The sequence below is a fragment of the Meriones unguiculatus genome, chromosome 4 (assembly GCF_030254825.1).
Source record: "Meriones unguiculatus strain TT.TT164.6M chromosome 4, Bangor_MerUng_6.1, whole genome shotgun sequence".
Lineage (NCBI taxonomy): Eukaryota > Metazoa > Chordata > Mammalia > Rodentia > Muridae > Meriones > Meriones unguiculatus.
In genome coordinates this window covers 14,717,181-14,745,109 of record NC_083352.1, presented here as the reverse complement: position 1 = coordinate 14,745,109, position 27,929 = coordinate 14,717,181, and the positions used below count along the sequence as shown (strand labels likewise).

At 41.6% G+C, this 27,929-nt stretch overlaps 1 protein-coding gene across 2 annotated transcripts; it reads left to right on the top strand.

The window, feature by feature from the left end:
* The first annotated feature begins 48 nt into the window (after positions 1 to 48).
* Positions 49 to 26,580, top strand: Smim19 (small integral membrane protein 19). 2 transcript variants are annotated; one of them, XM_021650483.2, is made up of 4 exons: positions 49 to 287; positions 3,412 to 3,550; positions 5,387 to 5,511; positions 13,346 to 14,354. In XM_021650483.2, exons 2-4 carry the CDS (start codon positions 3,417 to 3,419, stop codon positions 13,408 to 13,410), a joined length of 324 nt encoding a protein of 107 aa, XP_021506158.1. In that variant the 5' UTR covers positions 49 to 287; positions 3,412 to 3,416; the 3' UTR covers positions 13,411 to 14,354. The 2 variants fall into 2 exon arrangements, with proteins under 2 accessions (XP_021506158.1, XP_060237444.1); XM_060381461.1 differs by lacking the exon at positions 13,346 to 14,354 and adding an exon at positions 26,137 to 26,580 and having other exon boundaries at positions 154 to 287.
* Positions 26,581 to 27,929: the final 1,349 nt, after the last annotated feature.

Here is a 27,929-nt window from a genome sequence, read left to right as displayed (position 1 = left end):
GCCGCTGAGCGTCCGCCCGCTCGCCCGCGCGCGCGGCCGCGTCACCGCCCCGCCCCGGCCGGCCCCGCCCCTCCCGGCCGCGGGCTCGCGGGTCAGACCGGCTCGGGTCCCCGCCGTCTTCCCGGGCTCCTCTGCGGGCCGCCGAGCCGGGCTGCAGCGCGCAGAGGGTCCCCGTGGCCACCGAGTCGCCGGCCAGGACGTGGACGGCCTGTCGGGAGAGCGCTGTCCTGTGTGCCACCTGGAGCAGATTGCACAGGCTCGGGGACGCGGCGGCAGGAGGAGGCCAGGTTTGGGCGTCGGATCTGTGTTGCCGCCTCTGCCCCTCCGTTCCCGGGCCCGCGTGGCCTTGGGGTTACAGAGACAGCACTGTCACCTGTTACAGAGTTGCAGTGCGCCAAAGCAGGATGGTTGCAAAATAATAATAAATAATAATAATGATAATAGTAATAATAATAAATTATTCGAAAGTGCACCGCTCAGTCCACAGGCCTCAGATGCTCTCCTTTCTCTAGGAAAGGATGAAGGCCTGTTCCCTTCTGCTTTAGGACCTCAAACTTCTTAGCGCTTCAGAGAATCAGGAGAGAGAATCTTCCCTTCACAGAGCTTGGATTTTGTTGGGTTTAATCTGAATTTCTGTTAGAAAATAACAGAGTTCCAGATGAGAGGATGAAAACACATTCCAGGCATGGTGGCAAGCGATGTTCAGCATGGACACTTGATAAAACTTAGGATAATGTCTCAGGATTACTAGGAAATGGGTTTTTCAACTCAGAGTAGGTCAGCCTTAAACGAAATCCCCATGGTCGCGTTTTTGATGGCATTATCTCTGAATACTCATGTTCACTTGTGAATTCAACTCATTCTAGCATCTGCAGTACTAGTTGAAGCATAATGTCACAGGACAGCTTAAGGGAAGGAGTTGTTTTCCCAAAAAAGCCCTGAATGTCACTCTCAGGGTCTTTATCCGAGAGCTTTAGCTTGCCAGAAATGAACCCCGGAACATTTTAGTTGAGATCGAAGAGTTAGGGTGCATATGCACACACTTGGTGAGACTACACACAGCGTGTGTGTATGTGTGTGTTGGGGGGTGGAGGGGGTGGGGGTGTTAAAGCACCTGCACTGTGACTCTGAGCACTTCGTTCCTTTCAGACTGTGGCGTTGGTAGTGTCAGGACCAGCAGGAGCGGCCTGGCTTCAGTGCAGGTCTTTTACAGCTATAGGTCCAAGATAACTCACACCCCAGGGCCAGCGGAGTAGCAGTGCTGCTGTGTATTACGAATGTGTAATAATATTGGTCCTATATCTCAGCTTAACATTTTTTTCCGCTCTGGGTTAGCCAGTGGTCAGGAAACCTTTCTACATACAATTAAAGAGTGCCGTACTAGGAAGAAACCAAGCTTTGGGTAAAAGCACATTATTCACTCAGTGGCACACAGACAGGGTTTTGTCAAATGCTGTGGCAAGAAATTAATCTGGTTCAGATCAATGTGGGCATTAGGAAACACTTCATTAATTTGTCAGTTAAATAAATGACACTCTATTTCCTGGCGGCCATGGCCTTATTGTTCCCGGTGTCTTTCCTAAATGTGTTAACTTGCAGTTGGGCTATGACTGTTGATGCATTATTGTCTATACTTTCTGTAGCACCTCCAGTCAGACACTTATTTTTTTTCAAAATATGATCATGGTTATTGCCATTTTAGTGTTTTGGTGTTTACAGTGGTCAAAATGCCACAAACTAAAGGCAGTTCTAGTTTTTGGTCCTCCAGAAGTCTCCATGTCTAATACAGACTGGCTATTTACTATAAATCAAAAATCCAGAGAGCCCCTGGAATTGAATTAAAAACATTTTTTTGAACATGTGACTATGTCACCTGCTCTTGTTCTTCTCACTCAACGAAAAGCCCGTAGCTCCAGTCATTAATATTGAGGAGTTAGGTCTACCCTAATATTTAGATCTTAGAGTTTTAAGTCTTTATAGTTTAACTTCTGTTTATTGTTCCTTGACCAAAATATTTTTACAAGACCAGTGTTTATATCCATCAGACACCAATACGTGAAATTGCTCTTGTCTTCAGTGTCTGGAATTCAAACTAAAGGGCAGTTTGTGTTGTCCACTTTACTCTAAATGAGCACGACAAGGTCTCCAGCCGTCTGGCAGAGACTCCAGATGTGAGGAAGAAGAAAGCGTGCCACCTGGCTGAGAGCAGACCTTTTGTACAGACAAGTGGGCAGAAGGAAAACAGACGGATTAACTTAGCAAGGGGAACCACATTAGTGATGGCTGCAAAGCTCGCAGACTAGACTGCGAGATACTTCTGGAGAAGAATTTCTGCAGCACCTTCGTTGTTGAAGGCAGAAAAGAGAAACACAAACGCTTTGTAAATAATTTCTCAGTTATTTCTTCTCCTGATATTGAAACATGTTTTATTGTTAAATGCTACAGTACTTTTGTCACCTGTCCTTTGTTCCTTCTCCTTTTTGTAGACTGCCTGAAACACTTCTGAGATGCTTTTACATTTTATGTCACTTAATAAGACATCCCTTTTATGTCCAACACAAGGGAAGAACTTTGTCCTTAAGAAAAAAAAAAAAAAAACAACTCAGTTCTCAAACATAAATAAGAAACCTTTATTCTTCTACTTGCTGTTTGATACACTTGTGCTGATCATTCCAGCTCTGTGGGAATGTCCAAAGAATGCATGGTTATGAATAAGTAGCAAAGTAACTTTTTAATCTCATAGCTTTATCTTTAGCCAGATTTGACAAACAGGCAAAGCTTGGGCCTGCTCCGCTGGGAGGCACATGAAGAGCAGCTAGTGTGGTCATGGTGTTTTTTTTTTTTTGTTGTTGTTGTTGCTTTTTTTTTTTTCCTTAGGTTGATGTCATGAGAAAGACTGGTCTCAGAATCCCAGCTATTGTTTGGATCTGTGTTTTTGAAGGGTCCCATTGTTTTCATATGAATGACAGCTACAGTTTGGAAACTGCAGTAGCAATTAAAATTCACTTCTTTTGGGAGTATTATTTTTATTCTACATTTTAACATTTTTGTAAGAGTTGTAATATTTCAAAATAAAAAATGAGGAAAATCGTGTGTTTTGTACCTTTATGACCTAAATCTGGTATCAATTGCCTTTTCCTAAAAGAGCCAAACTGAGGATACTTTTTTAGACTCCATAAATATTGAGGAAAATTGAAGTATTTAGGCACAAAGTGTACCTGCTTAGGAACTGTAGGGTAGCTTAGGGTAGGGAGCGTGCTTAATATATTATGACCTGAGTTTGATCCTGAGCACCCCAAAAATAAATGCAAGGAATGAATGACATCTATCTGTTTCAAAGTGTGAATCGTATGCCATACAACAGTCAATGACCATGTCTTAGCCAACCCCACCTTTGGTCCTTTCTTACAGATCCCATGGCTGGAAGTTATGGTGTGATGGATGATGACGGCTCTATTGATTACACAGTCCATGAAGCCTGGAACGAAGCCACCAATGTTTACTTGATAGTGATCCTTGTTAGCTTTGGTCTCTTCATGTATGCCAAGAGGTAAATAAGGGTAGATAAGAAACTGAGCATTTAAGAGTTTTAAAGGATTATGATGTGGTTTGCTTGCTGTAGTTTTAGCTAAATTGAATGCATAAAAATATTTCTTCAGAAATCTTGTTCCTGGACTGAAAGGTGCTTTCTGTGTTGGCACTGGTGACTGAGGTTTGATTTGAAAATTCCATATTCAGTTCTGGGTAACAGGACCTGTTGCTGTAAAGTTTGGGTACTATCACTTCTAAAGTAGCCTGTCTCTGTCATCAGCTTTGGTACATTGTCCGCTTGCCATGAGCACACTTTAAATTGTTTTTCATCCAAGTGTCTGAAATGCAAAAATACTCAACACTTACGTAGTTTGCAAACCTCTCATCACTCGTTTGGCCTTTTCCTTGATTCTTATACATGGCACTTGTATTAGTTTGCTTCTGTTGCTGTGATAAAGATCAGGACCAAAAGCAGCTTGCCTCGAGGGAAGAGCTTGTCCCAGGCCACAGTCCTCGAGGGAAATCAGTACAAAAACTCAAGATAGGAACCTGGAGGCAGAAACTGAAGCAGGGACTGTGGAAGAATACTGCTTACAGCTTGTCCTCTGTGATTTGCCCAGTTTGCTCTTATGTAACCTGAAGCCACCCACCCACAGGGAACAAGGCCCTGCTACATCAGTCACTAATCAAGAAAATGCCCCCAGAAACTTACCTACAGGGACAAGATGATAGAGGCAGCCCCTCAACCAAGGTTCTGTCTTCCCAGATGACTCTAGCTTTACATCAAGGTGACAAGAAAACAGCACACTACTTCTCTGTCTATTTATAAAAAAAAAAAATCAGTTCTTTGAGAACAAGGAATGTGTCTTTTATCTTTGTGTCATTGATATGCTACATGGTCCAAATTCTTTTACTGCCTTGATTTCTACCAAAGCTTAATTTAAATGCCCTTTTAACTCTTCCTGGAGTCTTTCCCCCCAAATCCAGCAAAACAGTAATAGAATTAATGATGATGGTGATGATGATCATGGTGGTAGTGGTAAGATGATGATGGTGGTGATGATGGTGTTTGATGAAGATGATGGTCATGATGATGGCTAGGGTGTATTTTAGAGAGGAAAATCAGTAATCTGTCTGTAGCTATATACTTCAGAACATTCTCTACTTAGGTTTTAAAAAGGCATTAAGTAAGTCATAATAATCAGTACTCCAGAAATAATTTCTGTTTGGCCTTGGGTATACCTCACCCATTTGTGCTTGCCCTTGTGTGCCGCGTAGCTCCCTGTCAGTGGCTGGACTGAGGGTGTGGGCGGCAGAAGGTGCCACGTGTCGTCTCAGACCCACTTGACAACTTTTGTCTCAAAAGAGCTGCCGCCTCCTTCCCACTTTTCTTTTAAAAGCAGAGACGCACTGCTCTTGTTTCTAAAAAGATATCCCATGAAACTCTTTCATTAAGGAACATTTTTATTCATGAATTTCCCAAACTAAGGGCTGCTCACATCAGGTATATTCCCTACCCCAGCAATCTGTCTTTATTTGAATGTCGTGAGAGGGAGGAAAAGGACATGCCTTCTTGTTTGTTTGCTGTTGTTTTCAGGACAACAACTTTCTAAGAGTTGAGGGAGATCCCAATGAAAGGGCCTCCTTTGGTAATACCGTTTAGCAGTACAGTATTGTACATACTGTAATGCATGGAGCATCTTTTTTCCTTCATGGTGCTATAGCGCTACAGAGAGCTTTATATGTTAGTGAAAATTAGAGTACTTTACAAAAAATGTTAGTTTCATTCTTGTAATGGATCATGAGGCAATTATATAGGTATTAAAAACAAATCTGCATTGGTTTTGTGTTTTAGGAATAAGAGGAAAATTATGAGAATATTTAGTGTGCCACCTCTGGAAGAAACATTGTCAGAGCCCAATTTTTATGACACAATGAGCAAAATTCGCTTAAGACAACAAGTGGAAATGCATTCCATTTGTAAGTATGTTCTCTGCCAAGCTATGTACATAACATGTTTAAAAATAGATTTCCTATTGCGCTAAGTTAGCAAAAGGTTATAAAACATGGTTGTTTATAAAAACTTAGACCTTTTTCAGTTAGGCAGATTTATCCCAAAGTTATCGCTGTTAAATCCTTTGCCATCCTGTTTCCTGAGGCCTTTCTGTGGCCTTGAGAAGTGATCATATTCTTATAAGCTTTACAGTAATTGAGACTGTAATCACCAACTGATAACTCCATTTCTTCCTCTTTTAATTTTCCCTCTTTTGTACTTCTCATTTGGGATGACGCTGAAGTGGTCAAACAGCTGAACACCAATGCTGTTAGTATATGAACGGCTTTCAGGAATTGTGAGATCAAGGTGCAAAGTCAGAAGTTACATTTGAACAATATTGAAACATCCTTTGGTACTGATCACATGAAACCGAGAAGAAGAAAGACATTTTTAAATGTACAGGCTCAGAATCAACTGTACATTGATGTCTTTTTATAAAAGACAAAGGCACCTTCCGTGGTGCCTCAAGTAGGACAAGATGGTGCTTACACTAGGATGCCAGGTTTATCTCGCCAAGGAAACAAAGCTCTGGGTGGGTCCTGAAGGAGTCTCTAGATTAGGTTCATTGAGGGGGGAAGATCTACTCTAAATGTAGCATGGAAGTATGACATGGGCTGAAGGCAAGGATAGAGTGGAAAGGAGGAAGCGGCTGGGTGGGAGCGTCCATCTCTCTGTCAGTACAACGGTCATGTCTTCCCTGCCAAGTGGGCTGTGTCCTAAAACTGTGCAGCCAAACAAACCCTACTTTTCTTAAGTTACTTTCGCTAAGTATTTGCAGGAGCATCAAGGAAGTAACACAATGTTGAAAAGTCAAGTAAACAGAGCACTTCCTTTTATTATCTATATGTAATGTAAGTATATACATATATGTATAATGTAAGTGCTCCGTCTGATGAGGCCGGCATGGAGATGCATACCAGCCTGTTGAGCTCACATATGTGTTGATTGCTATGTGGAGTTTAATGTGGAAAGACTGGAGAGTTACTTTTTTGTTCTTCTTTGAGATGGTGTATGTGTGGTTTTTATTTTGTTCTTTTTTATTTTAGCTTAAAAAATTCTTCGTTGAGAATTTTCTTGTGTACAATGAAATGTGATCATATCATGAGAAACGATGATCCTCACTTCCTAATAATACTGGAATCTCAGGGTAGTGAAAGTGAGACAGATTTATTTTTGGTATTATAGAAGCAAGGTATTAGGTAAAACACAGGGCAGAAATGGCTGCCATACCGATTCAGCACAGAACAGTGGCTTTTATGTCTCCAATTGTATTTTTCTGTTCCCTTTAGTTTTTATTGGGAGAATTCTTTATGGAGCTACAATCTTCCCAGTGTCTCGTATTTCCCTTCACCAGATTCCCAATCCTGTTGGTTCAGGACATAGAGCCATTATTAATTAACATCTGAGAGGGAAGGCTCCCTCTCTTTTGATGCTCAGTAATGTGGCAGCCACCGGATGTCTCAGCCCTTGCCTGAGCCTGGAGCTCCTGTACCAGCTGCCGGAGAGGGAAGGTGGCCCTGTGCCTTTCGCTTGTCTGTCCTCTGACGAACTAAATGCACCTCATGCTGAAAACAGACCATAAAAACTTATTTCTTAAATTCTGTTCTTTCTTTTTAAACTTACTAGTCTTCTTTTTTTTTTTTTAGAAGAAATAATACATTTATTCTCCGTATTACAATTTAACACATCAGTTTTATAGAATTCCCTTTTGACAAAACAAAAACAAAAAGGAAAAACAAACAAAAAACCAAAAAACAAACTTTCTTAACTTTGGCAATGCATTTTTTAGGTATGACACAAAATTTTACAGAAAATAAAATGGGGTTTTTTCATCTCACATTTTGACATTAGATTATTTTAGGTTATTTTTCTAAAATTCTCATGCCAAGTGAAAGTGGACTAATTTGAAATTTGATTATCCTCTCTCTAGTTCTGATTTTCTAGAAAGTAAGATTAGTTTAATTTTACCAAATAAATTGAATGAAGTGCTTCACAAATTATTTTGTGTACCAAAGAATCACATTGCTTATTTCGTTGGTATATAGAATTATTAGGTATCAGTTGAAAACAAAACACATCTAAAAAACAAAAGAATAGAGTCAATGTCTACCCATCACGATGTATAGAACAATCTATTTCCTCTCTCATAAAAATCCTCATTCATTGTTTACAGCAGCAATTCTATTTTTAAAAAATAATTTGTGAATCACTGGTCTTCTTTTTAGATTTATTTTAACTTTTTCAATTGCTCTAACATTTTGACTCTATCATAGTATCGATGGTCTGGTCTAGTATCTAAAGTATTAGGTTATGTTGGTACGTTTGGCATTTGTTAACTGCTGTTTTAATGGTTTTTGTTAGTGCTCTTACACAGGGAATAATGTATCACTCTACTGCAGTTAATAGTTCTTCATAGTATATTAACTATTAATATATATATAATTCTTCATATATATATAAATTCTTAACATAGTTCTTCATAGTATATTAACTATCTATCTATATATATATATAATTAGTTACAGTTACAATTACAGTTACAAAATTGAGAATGAAGCCATCAACCCTTTCTAATTTTTTAAATCCTTTCAGCTAGTCTATAAATGGACCATCAATTTTTGGGCTTTTTGTATTAACCTCCCTGGTCTCTGCTTCAGTTGCTGACTCCAGGAGGATTCCCTGCCTTGACTTCCCTTGATGATAGACTATAAACTGTAAGCTGAAGTATACCCTTCCTTCCCAAGTTGGGTTGGCCGTAGTGTTTACCACAGCAACTGAAAAGCATGCCAAGACCCCCATCCTCAATCCCACCCAGCCTGGGGCTGCCCTAGTTCTTCATTTTGTAGAACATGAAGACATGGTGAACAAGACAGGGGATCTTGGACTCTTATTGTTCTGTTTGTTTGTTTCCTGAGACAGAGTTTTTCTGTGGCCTTGGCTGTTTTGGACTTTGTAGACCAGGCTGCCCTCGAACTCACAGAGATCTGCCTGCCTTTGCCTTCCTGAGTAGCTGGGATTACAGGCGTGCGCCACCATACCCATGTTATCCTGGACTTTTCCTCTGGATCTTCTTGTCACTTTTTGAGGGGAACATAGGAAATAACTTAGCTTCGCTTCTCTTTAAAATCCTCTTAGGTCTTATTTGAAGTGTTGGGGAGAGACTGAGGAATGGCAGGAGACTGAGGTCTGGCAGAGTAGTCCACGCAACGGTGGGGCAGGATGCATCTTCTGCTCTCAAGACCAAGGCTTCTCTTTCCAAATACAGCAATCCTGGGAGATGGTCCTTTCCCCAGATTGTGAGAAACGATTTCCCTCACTTCATAATAGGAACAGTGGAGTCTCAATGTAGGAAAAGCAAGACAGATCTATTTTCAGTTTGCAGAAACTGGGAGCCAGCCTATACAAAAGGTAAAAATGGCTGTTGCTCCTATTTGGCACAGAACAGTGGCTTTTATATCCCTTGTTGCAATTCTTTGCCCCTTTTCATTCTCATTGGCTGAGTTCTTTAGAGAAAAACAATCTTCTCAGTACCTTAGTTTACTCTCTCCCCAGCTTCCCCGTCCTTTTGGTTGCAGACACAGCCTTATCTAATGAATATCCTGGAGCATTCTTAATCCTCTCCTCTTTTTGTCTATGGGCTCAGTCAAGTGGCAGTCTGCCTATGACTTTCAATCCTAGACATGCAGGTGCCAGCCACTAGCTAGGAAAGGTAGATTCTGGTGCCTCCTGCTTATCTGCGTTCTCTGTTGAGAGCTGAACAGACCTCACACTAAAAATGGACCATCACTAATTTCTTTCAATATGTGCCTCCCATTCCTCTGCAACTCCCACAGATTCTCTCAGCAACCCCCTCTTACAGCCTCAAGTTCTCTTCTAAAAATGAAACAAAACAACAAAGCCACTAAGTTCAGTTACTGCTGACTGTGTGTACATGGGTACGGGGCTGTCCACTAGAGCATAGGTCACCTCCCGGTGGCCATACCCTCAAAGAATGAGTCTCCCTCACTCAGCCAGCTCTTAACTGCTAACAGCTACTCACTGAAGGCTAGGACCTTGAGATAGCCTCCTCCATGCATGCCCAGGTTTTAGTTGGTTTGATCTTCTGTGCCTCTTGGGTGGGTAACCGCTGCTCCCATGAGTTCATGGCTACAATAGCCATGCTATTTTCAGAAGGTGGTATTAATTGCACAATGCTTCTCCCCATCCTCTGTCTCTTATGTTCTTTCTGTCTTCTCTTCTGCAGTGTTCTCTGAGCCTTAGCAGTGATGGGGGATGTTATTTGATAAAGACGTCTCATTGAGGGGCCAGAGAGGTAGCTCAGTGATTACAAGCACTGGCTGCTCTTTCTTGAAGACCCAGGTTTAATTCCTAGCACCCACATGGTGGTTCATAACCATCTGTAACTCCGTTTTCTTCTTTTGGCCTCAGACACTGCACACACACATAGTTCACATGCTGATAAAATACCCATACATATTAAATAAAAAACAAACAAATTTCAAGGTGTCCCATTGAAGCACTAATTACTTATCCTTGGTTCTTTGAGCAGTTATGAGTTCCTTCATTGACTGCTGCCAGCTGCCAAACGAAGATACCATAACCAAGGCCCAGAGCAGCCTAGGTCCATGAGTAGAAACATGAATTGTTGGAAGGCAACTTGACAGCCTGACTTTTTAGCAAAAACAGAATCAGGTTCTATCTTAGGGCCTATGATCTCCCCAGTCATGAGATTCTGACCAGGTTTACAGTACCAGGCATGAAATAGCCACCTGTGGAGTAGACCCCAAATCCAACCAGAAAATGATTGGCTACTTCACAGTAGTCATGCCACTATTACACCAATAGATACATCTTACGTGGCAGGTCAGCATTTTAGCATTTTACCTTAACATGGGGTAAGGCCTTGGATGTCTTTTCTGCCCCAGCATAGTATCTTCAAGCACTATGAAAGCTAGCCAGTAGGGAGGAAGTTCTCTATTCCCTTTGAGATTTATTTTTCTGTTTCTTGTAGCCTGAGTATGGTGTTTTAACAATTGGGTCTTACTGTGTTGTTGCATTGAGTAACCAATGGCCTGTGTTGCTATGGAGAATTCTGGGGCCAGTAATTTATAGAGAGGTATCCCATGCCCTACACTGCAGTTTTTGTTTAAAAACTATGTATTCTGGGAGCAGCACTGTCCACCCACGCAGGGTACCTCCTTTCAAACATTTTCTTTTTTCACAGTGCTATTTTGAAATTATCCTTCTAACTAGTGTATTTTTTTTTTGAGACCATTTCATACATTCTTAGTTTTGGTTAACCCACCCACTGTCGCCTTCTCTCCTCCGTTGCTCTGCACCCTACTGCCCTGCCCGCTTTCCTTGCAGCCATATTTCTAATTGGATTGTGAGGTACTAGATTTTCATGTAGCCCTTCATATTCTACTCCTGTATGTTAACCCTTCTCCCATTTTCTCCTTCTCTCATGCCCCGCCTTGCATAAGCCTTTCCAGCCATTGTGTACTATCACTCCTTAATGCACCACCCCCAGCAGAGGCTTTCTGGTCCATTGGCTTCTACTTGAGTCCAAGCTAAACACATAAAACAAAATACTTGAAACTAGGCTCCACAGATGAGAGTAGACATATGACATTTGTCTTACTGGGCCTGAGATCCCTCACTTTGTTTTCTAGTTCCATTTATTTTCCTGAAGATTTCATGATTTTATCTCTTCTCTGCTATTAACATTCCATTGTACAAATGTGCCACATTTCCACTCTCTATCTGTCGATGGACATCTAGGCTGATTTTGTTTCATAGCTATTGGCAGTGAACATGGAAGGGCAAGTGTGTCTGTAGTAGGTCCTAAAGTCCTTTGGGTACATGCCAAGGAGTGCTGTAGCCGGGTCGTATGACAGTTCTATTTCTGGCTTCTTGGAGAGTCGCTGCACTGGTTTGCACTCCCACCAACAGTGTGTAAGATTCTTGTCAAATCCATTTGTCTTCTGCATTCCTGATGACGGCCATTCTGACTGGAGTGAGATAGCATCTTAAAGTAATTTTAATTTGCAATTCCTTCCTGTTGAGCACTTTGTAAAGCATTTACTAGCTATTTGTAATTCTATGAATTCTGCTCGGTTCCATAGCCCATTTTTAAGTTGGGTTATTTATTTCTTAGTGTTTTCTTTTCTGTGTTCTTTGTGTAATTTAGCCACTAATCCTCGGTCAGACGAATAGACAGCAGTGGTGTACTGACACTCTGTGGGCTTGATTGGCAGTTCCCTTTGCTGCATAAAAGCCTTCTGGTTTCCCGAAGTCTCACTTGTCCGTGGTTGATCCTCTCTCGCGCTGTCAGCGTCTGACTGAGAATTCTTGGTCTGTGTCTGTAAGGTGGAAGCGCACTCCTCTCCCCCAGCAGCTTCGGGTGTGTCTTATGTTGAGGGCCTTGAGGGTGAGTTTTGTGCAGGGTGGGAATTAAGGATCTAATTTTACTTTCTACACATTGAAATCAGCACCATGTATTGAAGATGCTGGGTTTCTTCTTCTTTTTTTTCTCCATTGTTTTTGGCATTATTATAAAATATTTAGTTGTTGTAGGTGTGTGAACTTGTATCTGGGTCCTCAATTCTGTTCCCTTGGTCTGTGCATCTGTTTTTGTGCCAGTGTGCCATGCTGTTTTTAGTACTATGTCTTTAGTTTAATTGGAAATTAGGAAATTAGGAATATGTCCTGTAGTATCCTGTATGTTCAGGATTGCTTTTTCATGCCCAACATATAAGCTTCAGGCCACACATATCTGTATTTACCCTGAGTAGCATAAACAAGAAAATGTCTTTTTTGGCTAGTAAAAACTTACATTTTTTAGCTGTAAGATTTAAAGCTAAATAGTTGAATAACAAATCATTTTAGCTTTATCATCTTCAGGTTCAGCTTAAGATAATTTTTCTTTACTAGATAATTTTTAGCAAGAATAATTGTGTTTGGTTTTGCTTCTAGTTAATAGTGATGACCTTTATGTTCAGTAAGCCTGTAGGCTTATAAGTTAAATATAGTAAAACCCAAAAGGTGGTGATACCGAAGTGCTGAAAATAAGTTATTACTGAGTCCTCAGTCCTAAGTGGAACATTTCTGTCAGCCTCCTTCCACAAGGCTCATCAGTCATCAAGGAGGAGGGAGGGTAGAAAGATGGTAAGAGCCAGAGTTTAAAGAAGAACTGCAAAATAGTGTTTTCAGATGGGACAGGATATTGCACCCATGACTTCACGGTGACTGGTTGCTTGAACAAGATCAAGCCAGTTTACTTCAGTTGGGTGAAGGATGGGTGATAAAGCCCCACCTCTGGCAGAAGAGATATTGATGGTTGTTGGTTGCTGAGGTAGGCAGTTTCTTTCAGGGAAATGGCCCCTGGTAGGTTGCCTATGGATCAGTGCACTAAGTACTAATTGGGCATTGAGGCTTAAAAAAAAAAAAAGGACATGAAGTAGGGAGGGAAATGTGCAGTGATGGAGTCTGGAAGAAGTGGGACTAGAGAAGTAATTGTGATCAAAATATATTGTATGCATATGTATGTATGATTCTCAAACTGTAAATAAAAAAAATTTTTAAAAGTAAATAGTACTGAAATTAGAAGATCTTAAAATATGCTTAACTTCTAGAGAAAAACAGTTGTTTAATTCTAAACTGATTTCTTACCAAGCACCATGATTTTACTGTAAGATTTAATGACATTAACTAGTAATTATTTTATGCTTTATCTTTCTTGTTATTTTTTTTTCATAGCAAGAAAGTATGAATATCAACAGCCACAAAGCCAAGCTGACAGTGTGCAGCTCTCATTGGAATGAAATATCAGAATGAGCAACGGAAGTGATTATGAAGCAGTATGGAACCTGTTCCTTGTCCCCTCTGCTAAATCATGAACAGCATTTTACAAACTTGTCAGATAAAGTCATCTTACCTGTGCCTCTCCTCCTCAGCTTTCTATTGCTGCTTCTTCTAGGTCTTGCTGCATAAGTACAAAAACCCTTAGAAGATAGTTGCTTTGTGATGGGGGCTTTCCCTTTTGAGGATCTTTGATGTCTTCAGGATACGGTGAAAAATACAAGCGTGTCTTTGGAAGCAAGAATCCCGGAGTTAATGTCACTTGAGAATATTTTTAGAGTTAAAACATGAGATTCAGTCAGGTGTGGTGGTGCATGCCTGTAATCTCAGCACTCAGGGAGGCAGAGGTAGGTGGATCTCTATGAGTTCAAGGCCAGCACGGTCTGCAAAGCAAGTCCAGAACAGCCAGGAGGGTAACACAGAGAAATTCTTTCTCAAAAAACAAAAACAAAAAAACTTGTTGGGGTTGTTTGCCCTTAGCATGTGGTCTGTGATGTTTAACATCAGCAAAAGGCTACTTTGGGCTGCTGTCACTGCTGTTAGTGGTTCTTTGAGTTAGTGCTCTTTACTTTGAGACTTAGGAGACACATGATGGACTGCGCAGTCTCTTCCACCCCGTGAAGTACATCCTACCTGCTGCTTGAGGGTACTTTCTGTCACTGCATTTGTCTCCCTCTGATTATATTCCCAAAAGTTGCTGTTTTGTTCCTGGTCCCATATTTTCCTTGCCTCCGTAGGGCTCCTTGAGGCCATGCTGTTAGACAGAGACATCACTGCCTTGCTGTTGGCAATTTGTTTTCCCGTGGTTTCAGTACATTGTTGAGTGTTACAGCTAGTGTCTCCTGCTGTTTAAAGCTTTGTTGACTGGTAGTTTTGTACTATACAATGGAATGAATTTTTAACCTAACGTTTCATGTTTATTCATGCAAAAGCTGTTTGGAGGTAATGACAGAAGCAAGTTGGAACCTAGACTGAAAGCTACAGTCCTGCTGCCCTGGTGAACACGAGGGCGCTAGACAAACTGGAGCAGAGGGACATAGCTCAGAAGGAAGTGAACCACACAGGGAGACATGTCATGATCTGTGTGTACGTGTAACTGAGTTAATGGAAGATCCCTGACCTATGAGTCTATCTATAAGGCAGACTACCTGCAGCCTGGTAGAACACAAACAGCTAAGAGACAAGGAATCTCTGAGCATCCTTTAGCTGTGGCCTGTCATAAACATCGCAGTTTGATCCCGGCCTGTCTGATTATCTGATAGAACAAAATTGGTACTTTAGCAGATATTAACAGAACCAAGACTCTGCACCATGGCTAGTATAGAACAAGAGGCAGGAATGGAAAGAGCAGGAAAATGAGGCACATGGTCAAGAGGGAAAAAGGATTCCATGATAAAGAGAAAAGGCAGTCAGTTCAAATGGGATTTCAAAATGTCTCATATGTTAGGTCAACAGACAAAGAATTGAAAGCATCTGCTACTGGCATAGTAGGAGAGTGAAAATTGTCTACTAGAACACCAACCCAGGAGTTTAAGAAAAATGGTGATACCAGAAAGCAAAGGGTACCAACTTCAGGGGTACTAGCATGAACTTCAGGTTTAAATAGAGGAAGAGGTGGGACAGGAGCAGCAGCCTCAACCTCTGCATACATGCGCATATATACCACATGCGTGCACACACAGATACACACAAGATTAGAAAAGCAGTTTGTTTGTTTGTTTGTTTTTTATATTTTATTTATTTATTATTTGTGCAGTATTCTGCCTACATGTGTGCCCACAGGCTGTGCTTGCTAGGAGTTGAACTCAGGGCCTTTGGATGTACAGCCAATGCTCTTAACCTCTGAGCCATCTCTCCAGCCCCCTGTTTGTTTGTTTTAAAGTTAAAGAAAAAGATATGGAGGTTCAAGTATACCCAGGGACCCAGATGTCATTAGGAGCTGGGACCAGAGATAGACTTTGGTCTGAATATCACCTGTCTTTTCCAGGCATGCCTTGTGTCTCATTGTTCACCGTGAGAGACTATAACCAGTGTTAACTGCTTGGGGAGGGCTGGCAGGATGTATATCCTGCAAGAGTGGTTTCTGTAAAACAACAACAACAAAGTATGTATATATATTTTGTTTTAGTTAGTGTATAAGATTTACACCAAAAGTGTATTACTAGGATAAAGGCCAAAGGAGAGAAATGTCTGTGTCATGTTACTTTCAATAACATACAGTAGCAGGCTTATGTTTATAAATCACATCAAATAGTAAGCTGTGTCAGCCTTCCCCTCGTCTCCATTCCTTTTTGTCAGCCATAGATTCATAGAAACACTTTCACCAGGACCCGCCAACGGCCACACTGGGCTGGTACTCTGATAGACAATTTTCACTATCTTTCCAGATGTCCACTCTCAGTCCTGTGAAGCCCCTTTTCCCATCCTAGCTTCATTCAGGAGAACTCCACCTCTTGGTGCAGATTCAGAGTTCCCTAGCCTTTTCCTTTCTGTCTTTCCAGGCTTTATCTTTTGCCCTACTTCAACCTGCCTGCAGGAACCCCCACTCATCTCACCTTTACTGCCTTGAGCCTGAGATTCTCGGTGCAGACACAATCCCTCTAACATGTTCCCATAACCCCCTCAGCCCCTTCCCCTCACTCATCTGCCCTCACCGACCTGAAGACGCTCTCTACCGAGGATCCCTCAGTCTTGCCTACACTCCAGAGAAGGCACCAGCAACTCAGCAAAGACAAGACCAGACAGCCACACCAAGAAACATCCCGTAACTTCAGATGCCTGGACTCTGCAAAAACAAATGAACAATTCACCTCCACCAGAACATGGTAGACCCCAAGAAATTCAATATATCTGAAGCACATGACAGGGGTTTCAAAATAACAACCATGAGTATGGTCAAGAGCCTTAAAGAGGATGTAAATAAATCCCTCAGGGAAAACTATGAAAATACAAAGAAATAGCTGAGTGAAATAATGAAAACAGGTCAAGACACAAAAGTAGAAATAGAATCACTTTCTTTATTGCTCTGATGAAACACTATGATAAAAGTAACTTGGGAAGAAAGGGATTTGGCTTACACACCACAGTCCATTGAGGGAAGTCAGGACAGGAACTCAAACATGGCAGGAACCAGAGGCAGGAGCTGATAAAGAGCCACGGAGAAGTGCTGTTTACTACCTTGTTTCTCATGGCTTGCCCAATATACTTTCTTATAGAGCCAGGACCATTAGCTGAGGGGATGGCACAACCACATCAATTACTAATTAAGATGCCTTAGAGGCCTGCCTAAAACCCCATCTCATGGAGGCATTTTCTCAATCGAGATTCCCTCTAATGATTCTAGCTTGTGTCAAGTTGACGTAAAACTAGCTAGCATAATCACACACAAAAATATCGAACTGGTAGAAAAATTTAGGATGACAAGCCTCATGAACAGATTACAAAACATGGAAGAGTGAATCGGGTATTGAAGAACCTGATAGTTTGGTCAAAGAAAATGTTAAATCTAAAATAATCCAGACACAAAACATACAGGAAATCTAGGACACTATGAAAAGACCAAATCTACAGATACAGGAAGAGAGGAAGGGGCGGGGGGAAACAGGTCAATGGTACAGAAAATATTTTCAGCAAAATCACAGAAGAAAATTTTCCCAGCCTGAAGAAAGAGATCCCTATTAAGGCACAAGAAGCATTTGGAACACCAAATATAGAGGACCAGAAAAGAAATTTCCCACAACACATGGTAAAACACTAAATGTACAGAGCAAAGAATACTAAAAGATTTAAGGGAAAAAGACCAAGTAACATATATGGGTAGGCCCATTAGAATAACACCTGACTTCTTGGTGGAACCTCTGAAAACCAGAAGGGACTGGCCTGATGTTCTACAAACCGAGAGACCACAGAAGCCAGCCTAGACTAACCAGAAAAGCTATCAATCATAATAGATGGAGAGAGAAGCATTCTACGATAAAAACAAATTTAATCAGTACCTATACCAGTCAAGCTCTACAGAAAGCACTAGAAAAAAAATCTTCAGTCTGAAAAGGTTATCCACACCCAGGAAAACACAAGAAGTAAATAATCTCAGACCAATAAATCAGAAAGGGGGACCCACATCATAACAAAACACAAGAATCAATAAATACTATTCACTGACAGCTTTCAATATTAATGATCTCAATTGCACCCAATAAAAAGACAGACTAGCATATTGGATTAGAAAGCAGGATCCATCTTTCTGTTGCATTCAAGAAACACACCTTACCATCATTAATAGATTAATAGGATCATTAATCCTCACACTAAAAGGATAGAAAAGGATATTCCAAGTAAATGAACCCATCTTAGTTACTTTTCCGTTGCTGTGAAAAGACACCATGACCAAGGCAATTTATAAAATAAAGTGTTTAATTAGGGGCTGGCTTACAGTTTCAGAAGATAAATCCATGACGGGGCACATGGCAGCAAGTAGTCATGGCGCTGGAGCAGTAGTTGCGAGCTTACATCTGATCCACAGCGGGAGAGAGAGGGGAGGATCTGGCCTGGGCTTTTGAAAGCTCCAAGCCCACCCCCAGTGACACACCAATTCCAACAAAGCCACACCTCATAAGCCTAAACAGTCCACCAAATGGGAACCAAACATTCAAACATGAACCTATGGTAGCCATTCTCATTCAATCCACTATTTTCCACTCCCCACACCTCACAGGCCTGTAGCCACATCATAATGCTAAGCGTATTTAGTCTAACTTTAGAAATTCCCATAGTCCTACAGTTTCCAAAGTGCTTAAGAATCTAACGTCCAAAGTCTTCTCTGACTCAAGGCAACCTCTATAACCCTCTGTAAAAGCAAAAGCAAATTACATACTTCCAACATGCAATGGCACAGAATAAACATTCCCATTCCAAAAGGGCTGAAAGCATGCTGCTCAACAGAATGTGTTAGCATGTTTAAGACCTTGGATTCAAAATATTTCCTGTGAAAGGTGACATTATTCTTTATATAAAAAACACACAAGCCAGTATCTTCAAGCTATTTTACTGACAAGGAACCTGCCTAAACCTCTATGTAAGAGAACAGTGAGGTGTGTTAGGAAATTCAGGGCCTCAGATGGGTCTGAACCGAGGACTAGGAAATTGGCAAGAACCAAAGAAGGTCAACTTTCTCCCTCCCCTTTCCCCACTGCTATTGCCACGCCCCTGCAATCTCTTGTCACTGAAAACACAGGATCTCAGGGAGACAATGGCTAATTCCATAGAAGAGACTGCAGACCACTTTGGAGTGAGGGATAGCGAATCTCACAAAGCACACACAGTCAAAGTGGAGCAATCTGCGTATATCAGAACAGGGAATTCCTCTCTAATGCAGGCCAGGTGAATAAACCTAACACAGCAGACCAAAGCGAAAAAACTGCTCACAATATCAAAACTTACCGACCTAAGGCAAACATCATGGAGAAGGAGCCAAAGCATTAAGTATCTGAGAAGATGAAACTCTTCTGTTCTATTTATACCAGTCAGAACCATAAATTTAGCAAGCTGTATGGTGCCAAGTGGGAACATAGGTATCGGCCTCTGCTCTGGAAGGGGAGTGATGGCCTTTTGTAGCTATGACAAAATACTTGAGAACAACAGCTTCAAGGAGGAAAGATTTATTTTGGCTATGGTGTTAAAGGTTTCTTTCCATGTTCTCTGTCCCCGTGTTTCTGGGCCTCTGTTTCAGCTAGTCAGTACATCATGGTGGAATAGAATAGTTAAGGAAAGCTACTTTACCTCATGGTAGGCAGGAAGCAGATGGGGAGAGGTGGGGGCGAGATAGATTTTTCAAGGGCACACCTCGAATTACTTGCTTTTCCTAACGAGACCCTACTTCCTAATACTCCATTCAGCTGTAATTAATCCACAGGTAAGGTGTGGTCACAATCCAACCACCTTTGAATAGAAGCACCAGCTGAGGATCAAGCTTTCAACACAGGAGCTTTGCGGGGCATGTTAGATGGAAACCACAGTAGAGAGTTAGTGCCCCATCTGTCATGGAGAGCATCCTGGTCGTTGTATCAACATCTCTGTTAGAAGGTTAATACCCAGTGCCAGAAGAGGGCAATTGAGTAGAGAGGCAAGTTATGGAAGGTTGTCTGTGTCATCAGTTTGTTTTATTCTAAGGATACATTAAAAATTGAGAAAAAAAAAAAACTCTAAACAGATCATTGATATGGGCAGAACACAACTGATGGCAATGTAGAATTGAAACTGTGTATAATGGGGAGATAGTAGCTTGATTTACAAATTAAACACACACACACACATACATGTGTATGAGTGAAATACATCAAATAAAATAATGCAAAGCACCATGTAGGTATTTCCTGTTCTACGAGAATGGCTGGATGAATTTTTAGAAGATCAGAAGTGAGTTAAAAGTTGAGTGCTTCTAGGGTTTTTTCTTCTCTTGCTGCAGTTTATGACTTTTGGGCTGTGCAAAATGGTGTTTAAGATCCTGAGGTATCAATAGTAAGGGTATCGTTTGCCAAGCAAACAAAGCAGAAGAGAGAGCTAAGATTGGAATGATTATCTTTAATCTTGTCTGACATGTCAAGTCTTGACGGCGTTTGGTGGTCTCTGATAGTTATGTTTTGTATGATTATTGTGAAAGCTTAAAGCTTAGTTACTCTTTAAAGAATACAACTACTTTTTATGGGATTGTGAGTGATTTGTAAAATGTGTTTTACATTTTCTGGGTTTTTATAATAAAGTTGTGCCCCGATGCTTTTTGCCAAGTGATTCTGATTTTCTTACTTGGAGGAATTTAGAATTTGTTCCAGGTGATGGTGCACTGAAAGTACCAGGCTTAAAGATGAGCTTACGTTCTCTCGTGAACTTCACTGGGCAATCCAGCTGGTGGGTGCCATTACTGCTGCTCCCACAGTGGGCGGAGCTCAGTCAGCCTCTGGCAGCGGCAGGCTCTCTACCTGCAGAATCCCTAGGATTTCAGAAACACGAAGCTCACCGGTTTATCGTAGGTAGCCAGTAAGTGCTTGTCAGCGTCTGTGTTCTAAATTAGTTCCACTCTTGGGAAGTGTTCATCGGCCTGCACCGCCTGAATGCTAATTGACACACCATTCTCTTCCCACATCTCCCATGCTAAGCTACACTGACTTTGACAATATGATAACAATAAAATAATAAAAATAAATTCATTTCTTTAATTTTTTTAAACAGGCTTTCCCTATGTAGTCCCGGCTCGCCTGGGCTATGTAGACCAGGCTGTCCTGAAACTCACAGACATCTGTCCGCCTCTGTCCCCTGAATACTGGGATGAAAGGCATGAGCTACCACTCCCAGTAAGAAGTTCTTTTTTTTACTTGCTACTAGTTTCCTCACTTTTCTTTCTCCCTTTGCCTTTTTTCTATCTTTCTCCTTGCTTTTGCTCAATTCAAGCCTCTTGTGTCTCCAGACACAGTGTCTTGGGCATAATGATTGTTTTCATCAACTCACAAGAAGGTCTCATTAATCCATGAGAAAACTCAGCAAAATCTAGACAAGTGCTCTCTCGGGTACAATTTTTGAGTCTCCAAGTGGCTTTCAAAAGGGGATGATGTAGAGAATTTGTGTGCATTTAGCAATAAAGTATTCTGGACAACCGCCTCACTCCCAGTGCCCAGGGCTTTGTGTACTCCAGGCAAGGGCTCTGCTACTGAGTTACATCTTCAAACCCCAACAATGATGTATTCCTAAGTCAAAGAACCATGGATATATTATGCTACTTGCTAGAGCTTTAAAAAAGTGGTACTTAGAACAGAGGCTATTGCTACAGTAGGCTACTGCTACTGAAACTGATATTCAGTATGCCAGGGATTATAATATGTGCTCTTCTGTCAGGACAGGAGCTCAAAAAGAACATGAGTCTAGAGGCAGGAGCTGATGCAGAGTCCATGGATGGATGCTGCTTACCAGCTTGTTCCTCATGGCTTATTCAGCCTGCTTTCTTACAGAACCCAGAACCCAGAATCATCAGCCCAGGGGTGTTCCCACCCAAAACAGGCTGGGCCCTTCCCTTCAATTACCAATTTTAAAAAATGTTTAACAGGCTTGCCTACAGCCTGGTCTTATGCATGCATCTTCTTCATTGAAATTCCCTCTTCTCAGATGCCTTTGACTTGTCAAAGGTCTAACCCAGATGTGAACCCAGATGTAGATGTTGCAATACCCACCTCCCAAGCAAGATGAAACCACCAGTGCAATGGGGGCACAACTATTTGGGGGATAATCAACCCTTTTCTGATTTTATTTGAGAATTGCTCCACAGGAAAGAATGCATGCCTAGTACTGTAAACCTGGTCAGAAGCCTGTAGTTGAGGAAGTAGTAGGCCCCAGGAGGTATCCCGCTGTTGATGTTTTGTTAAATGGTCACGCAGTCCAGCTGCCTTCTAAATATTTGTGCCTTTATCTACGGACTAGTGCTTTTAGCCTCGGTTAGAGAGCCTTTTTGCACTGGGTGACAGTGCAGACTCATACCTGGTCAACGTGTGGAGAATTTGTGACTGTTGAGTACTCAGCCCTAAAGTGCACTCATAGGTAATTTTCGTACATGTAGTCATAGATAGCTGCTGTGTGTTCATGACTGCAACAGACATGTCATGTCTAGAAGACAGCATTTCATAATATTCTTCCTTATCCTCTGACATTTACACTTTTTTGAAATATTTAAAAATTTGTAATTGTTAATTAAATTTTTATTTTTATATTAATTACAATTTATTTACTTTGTATCCCAGCTGTAGCTCCCTCCTTCATCTTCTCCTTGCCCCTCTCTAAGTCCACTGATAGGGGAGGTCCTCTCCTTCCATCTGACCCTAGCTTATCAGGTCTCATCAGGACTGGCTGCAATGTCCTCCTCTGTGGCCTGGCAAGGCTGCTCCTCCCTCGGGGGTGGGGAGGTGGGGGGGAGATCAAAGAGCCAGCCACTGAGTTCATATCAGAGACAGTCCCTGTTTCCCTTACTAGGGAACCCACTTGGATACTAAGCTGCCATGGGCTACATCTGGGCAGAGGTTCTAGGTTAAAACCATGCATGGTCCTTGGTTGGAGAATCCTTTTTTTAATTTTTATCTTTTCTTCACAATTTATTCACTATATATCCTGATTGAAGTCCCCTCCCTCAATTCCCCCAGTCCCATCCTCTCTTCCTCTTTCTCTCATCCCCTTCCCTTAGTCCACTGAAAGGGGGAGTTCTCCACTATTGCCCTCTGCCCATAGCTTGTTAAGTCTCATCAGGACTGCCTGGATCCTCTTCCTCTGTGGCCTGGCAAGGCTGCATCATCAGGGGCGAGTGATCAGAGAGCAGTTCATGATAGAGGCAGTCCCTGTTCCCCTAATTCAGAGATTCACCTGGAGACTGAGATGGCAGTTGGCCACATCTGAGCAGGGGGTCTATGTCCTTTTCATTAATGGTCCTCTGTTGGTGCATCAGTCTCTGCAGGACCCCCTGGGCTCAGATCTTTTAGCTTTGTTGGTCTCCCTGTGGGGCTCCTGTCCCCTCCATGTCCCTCTAATCCTACCCCTCTCTTCTTCCATAAGACTCCCTGTGCTCTGCCCAAAGTTTGGCCCTGAATCTCAGCATCTGCTTCAATTCCCTGTTAGGTGAATCCTTTCAGAGGACCCTCTATAGTCGGCTCCCATCCTGTTTCCTCTCTTCCACCGCTTCTGGTGTCTATCCTGTTTACCATTCTAAATGAGATTTAAGCATCCTCCCTAGGGTCTTCCTTAGTGTTTAGCTTCTTTAGGTCTGCAGATGGCTGTCCTATATTATACAGCTAATATCCGCTTATTAGTGAATGTATTACCATGCTTGTCTCTTTCCACTGCCTCTTCTGAAATGTTTCCCAGACCTTGGAGAGTGCATTCATAGCTTCCAGGACTATGTTTATACCCCCAGTATGAAAAATACTAATTTACTTTTATCTTTATTGTATAGATGAGAGAACAGAAATACTATATAATTCGTGGTGAATTGTGATTAAAATTTCTGTGTCTTTGGCTAGCCTTTTGATTACTTTGTCTAAGTCCATGCTTACTGTGGTGAGCATATGGCTATGAACTGTGTAATTTCGTGCCCCCAAACTTCTCACAGGATTTGATTTTGTTATAAGAAATCGTGGAGGGTTTCACAGTGGACTCACTTTTCTAGAGAACTGCTAAGCTGAGAAGACATGAGCTGGCATACCGGAAACACATCACAGACACAAGAGGAAGAAGCCAACTGGATACAAGACATGAGGTCTCATTCTACTCTGAAGAAAAGAAACCGAACTTCCTTGCTATTACATTCTACCTATCACCAGTTAGTAGTAGCTGAGGCTGGAAACAGGGTCATGACCTTACTGGGTTAGGTACATTCCCTCTGCCCTTGCTGAACCCACATAAAGGAGGCTTTAGGCCTTAGGTTTTTATCTCCAGCCTGAAGTACACTAAATGTACTTTAATTTCTCATCAGTAAAAGTGGATTTTATATATATATATATATATATATATATATATATATATATATATATATATATATATTAACATGGAGAAGTGCCAAAGTGATTATACGAAAAAGATTTTAAATTGAATATTCAGTAAAACGTCTCAGGAAATGCTAATCATTGAAGCTATCATTTTCCCCAGGGGACAAGAATTTGATCTCAGGGATAAAAAAAAACTCAAAGGCTCAAAGATGTGATTATTGTCAAAAGGTCAACAATATTTGAGGATTTGAAAGGAATCCATGAAAGCTGTGAGAGAATGCTATTGTCTCCATCCAACGGAAAGGGTCAAGTTCATGGGAAAAGCCAAGTGAAAAAGTCAAATCATGTTTTATGTGAAACATAGACCTTGTAGGTATTCATCAGAGGAAATTACACACCAAGAGGATAGTTCAAAGAAAAAAACTCATTACTCCTGGTACAAATGCACAGAACTGCAAATACATGGCAATGTTAACTGTCTTTTGGTTTTCGATAAGTAGTCAACAGCTTTTGCAAGCTATAATCTAGTTCTTAAGGGCCTACACTTACAATTACACTGTGGATGAGGCCATCTTCCCACAAACTGTAGAAATTGTGTAATGTTTTCCACAAATGTTAGGTTCACAGTTCATTAAAAAGATGTTGAATTCTGTGCCAGGCATCTCTTTCATGGGCTGCTGCTCTACAGCAGACTCGGCTCTCTGAACTCATCCCTGTGCCCAGACCCTCACTGTGTCAGGCCACCTGACTGTGTGCACTTCTATGTGCTCCCTGTGCACTGCTCTCAGATCGGGTCACTAACCTGGATGTGTCCTCCTCACCACACAGCCATTTTGAGTAGTCCTGCTGGTGGCCCCTCAGGCAGCTCAGGTTCTGCAGCCCTTAGCTCTGTGTCCTGCTTGCTGTCTTCATTCAAAGGCAGCGTTGGCTACCTAAGGGTCGCTCTCCCTGGCTTTCTCATGAATATTTCTCAATTCATATCTCTTCTTCATCCCCCCACAGACATTTCTTTGCTTCCTCCCACGTTGCTCATTAGCCTTAGTCCTCTTGCCTTGAGCTGCTTCCTTGCAACCCCATCTGTCACTGGTTCCCCTTTACCCACCGGAATATGATCAAGCTTTTAGGATAGCGGGGAAGGTCTTTTGAGTCTGATTTCTCCATCTCCTCCATTTAACTGTATTCCACTGAGGCAGGATGTGAGAGCGGAGCGTTGTCACATAGTCCTCAAGCCTTTCCTCATTCACACGAAATCAAAATACCTGCCTCCAGCTTCATTTCCATACTTTGTCTGAGTAGCTGCTAAGCCAATCCTCAGCGACAGTGACGCAGCGCAGCATGCATCCTTTCTAGGAGCCCGTCCCCTTCCCTTTTTGTGTTGGGTGGGTCCCCTCTATCCAACATCTACAGCCTGAGCATCCACAATGTGCTCTCCTGCCCCATGTTTGTCCCCGCCTTGGTGAACAAAAGTTGACAGAAGGAAGCTGATCTTTCCAGCGAACATTCTGCAAGGCTGATTGACTGAAGTTTTATTGAGGTTTGGAATGCTCCAAGTCCAGAGACAAATATTTTGGGGCAACTTTATTTCCCTTAATGACCATTGATTGCCCTCTTCTGGACCTGCCCTAACATCTTTGTGACCATTAAATAAATCCTTTGGAATGTACAGAGAACAACTCTCCAGCCAATCAAAAATACAGAATACACCCGAGGCCCAAAGCAGAGCAGAGGTTTCCCCAACTTTCTTTAACCTGGCTTCTTCATTTCTCCACTGATGTATTTGAAGAATGTCTTGATTCACAACTTTCTTTCTTCCATTACTATAAAAAGTTTGTGAAACTGCTTCCACATTGAACATACAATTTGAGGTCATGTGAATTTGTGTTCCTTGGCCAAGGTCACTTATATTTGACTCCAGAAAAAAAAATGTTTTATCCCCTTTGGTATGAGACTTGTGTCTTTGCATCAATGCTTTATTTAATGATTTCTGTATATTTCATTTATACGCTTATTTCTTAGCACAGTCTTTCTATTTAATAAATGGTCTTTTAAAATGTCTAAAATGGGTACTGAATGATAAATAATCTAAAATTGTTTTTCTGGTCTCCAAGTCTTGTGGTTTGAATGAGAAGCGTCCCTCATTGGCTCACTGTGATTGAATATTCTGTGCTTCTGTTGCAGGGAGGTTATGGAGTCTTTTGGGGTGCAGCCTTGCTGGAGAAAGTCACTGGAGAGAGGCTTGCTAGCTTCACCCCACTTGCTGTGCAGTATCTGCTTCCTGCACATGAATAGAAACGTAATCACCCACCTTCTTGCTCCTCCCTCCTGTTCCATGCCCTCTCTCCTCCTGTTATGGACTCTCCCTCTGGAATCCTATGCTAACACAAACTCTTTTTCCCTCCAGTTTGTTTTTGACCATGGTATTTTATCACAGGCACAAAAGAGCAACTAATATACCGAATAACTATTTCCAAGACAAATACCCACAACGTATTAGCTGCGCCCACCCCACCAACGGTCACCAGATGTTGACCTGGGAGCTGTATCTGCGACATGGCAAACAACAGTCCCGAGAAATACATTGACGTTGTGGAACAAAGATAAGGAATAAAAATGTAATGAAAGCACTCAAGAAATGGACTGTATTTGTGGTTTAATAGCCTTATGGACTCTGTTTTTAGCCTTAATCTCCAAAGGATACTGTTGAATTGTAGAAAACTTGAAAATTTCATAATGTGTTAGTATTTCATAAATAACATTAGCTTAACCTAATAATGTGTTCAGGGATAAAAAAAATAATGAATAGGAGATGGAGAGATGGCTCAGTTGTTAAGAGCACTGGCTTGCTCTTACAGAGGTCTGGGTTCAATTCCTGACACCCACATGGCAGCTAACAATTGTTTGTAACTCCAGTTCCAGAGGATCTGACACCCTCTCACAGACATAAAATACATAAATTCTTTAAAAAAAAAGATGGGAAAAAAGAAATAAAGAATGACAAGTGAGGACATCCTGAAGTGTCATCTTAGGTGTGGTATCTCACTCCCGAGAACAGCAAGGATTTTTTTTTTTTTTTTGCTGGGTGCATTGGAAACACAAAAATATCAGTATGGCTAAAATAGGAACTGTAGAAGGTATCACTCTCCCCAATTTCAAGCCATACTACAGAGCTATAGTAGCAGAAAAAAAAAAAAGATGGTATTGACACAAAACAGATACATTTATCAATGGAACAGAACAGAAGACCCAAACATAAATCCACACACCAATGGACACCTGACTTTTTGGTAAAGAAGCCAGAAACACACACTAGAAAAAAGACAACAAATGGTACTGGTCAAATTAGATGCCTTTATGTAGAAGAGTCCAAATAAATCCATATTTATTATCCTGCACAAAACCCAACTGCAACAGGATCAAAGACCCCAACATGAAACCAGACACACTAAGCCTGACGGAGAAGGTGGGGGATGGCCTTGAGAAAGAACAGTGGGGAACAGCTGATGAAATCCCTGGATGAGGGATAAATTGAATCCGATTCTTCCTTGCCCCTGTGACACCCATCCTCATTTTGTTAAGTTTTAACCTAAACCTTTGGTCCCTGATTGGTTAATATTCTAAATCACTTTGTGTCTTTCTGCCCAGAGACTCTGAAACTCTAGATGGTCCTAACCATGCAACCAGAGATGAACGTTGAATCTGACCTCTACTGTAGACCGATATGTCAGACCGTCCCCTAAATGTATGTCTCTACCCCTACATTAGAAGAGGGGCAGGCTATTGTAAGAGTCAGAGATCAGGGAGGTCAGGAGCAGACCAGCGTCTTTGGACAGCACAAGACCTCTGTACTCAGGAACTCAAGGCAGCTGCCTCCACCTTTGCTACCTTTGTACAAGATCAAATCAGTCATTCCACACCTACCTGAGGAGCCATCGACCATTGATGGCTTCTGGAGCAGAAATAGTTTTTCAAGG

What these genes read in the sequence shown, in the direction of transcription:
- Smim19 (XM_060381461.1), top strand. Translation starts at nt 3,417, where the DNA reads ATGGCTGGAAGTTATGGTGTGATGGATGATGACGGCTCTATTGATTAC. An exon ending in CTCTTCATGTATGCCAAGAG is followed by an intron (nt 3,551 to 5,386) that starts GTAAATAAGGGT and finishes TTTGTGTTTTAG; the next exon opens with GAATAAGAGGAAAATTATGA. An exon ending in AGTGGAAATGCATTCCATTT is followed by an intron (nt 5,512 to 26,136) that starts GTAAGTATGTTC and finishes CTTCTGTTGCAG; the next exon opens with GGAGGTTATGGAGTCTTTTG.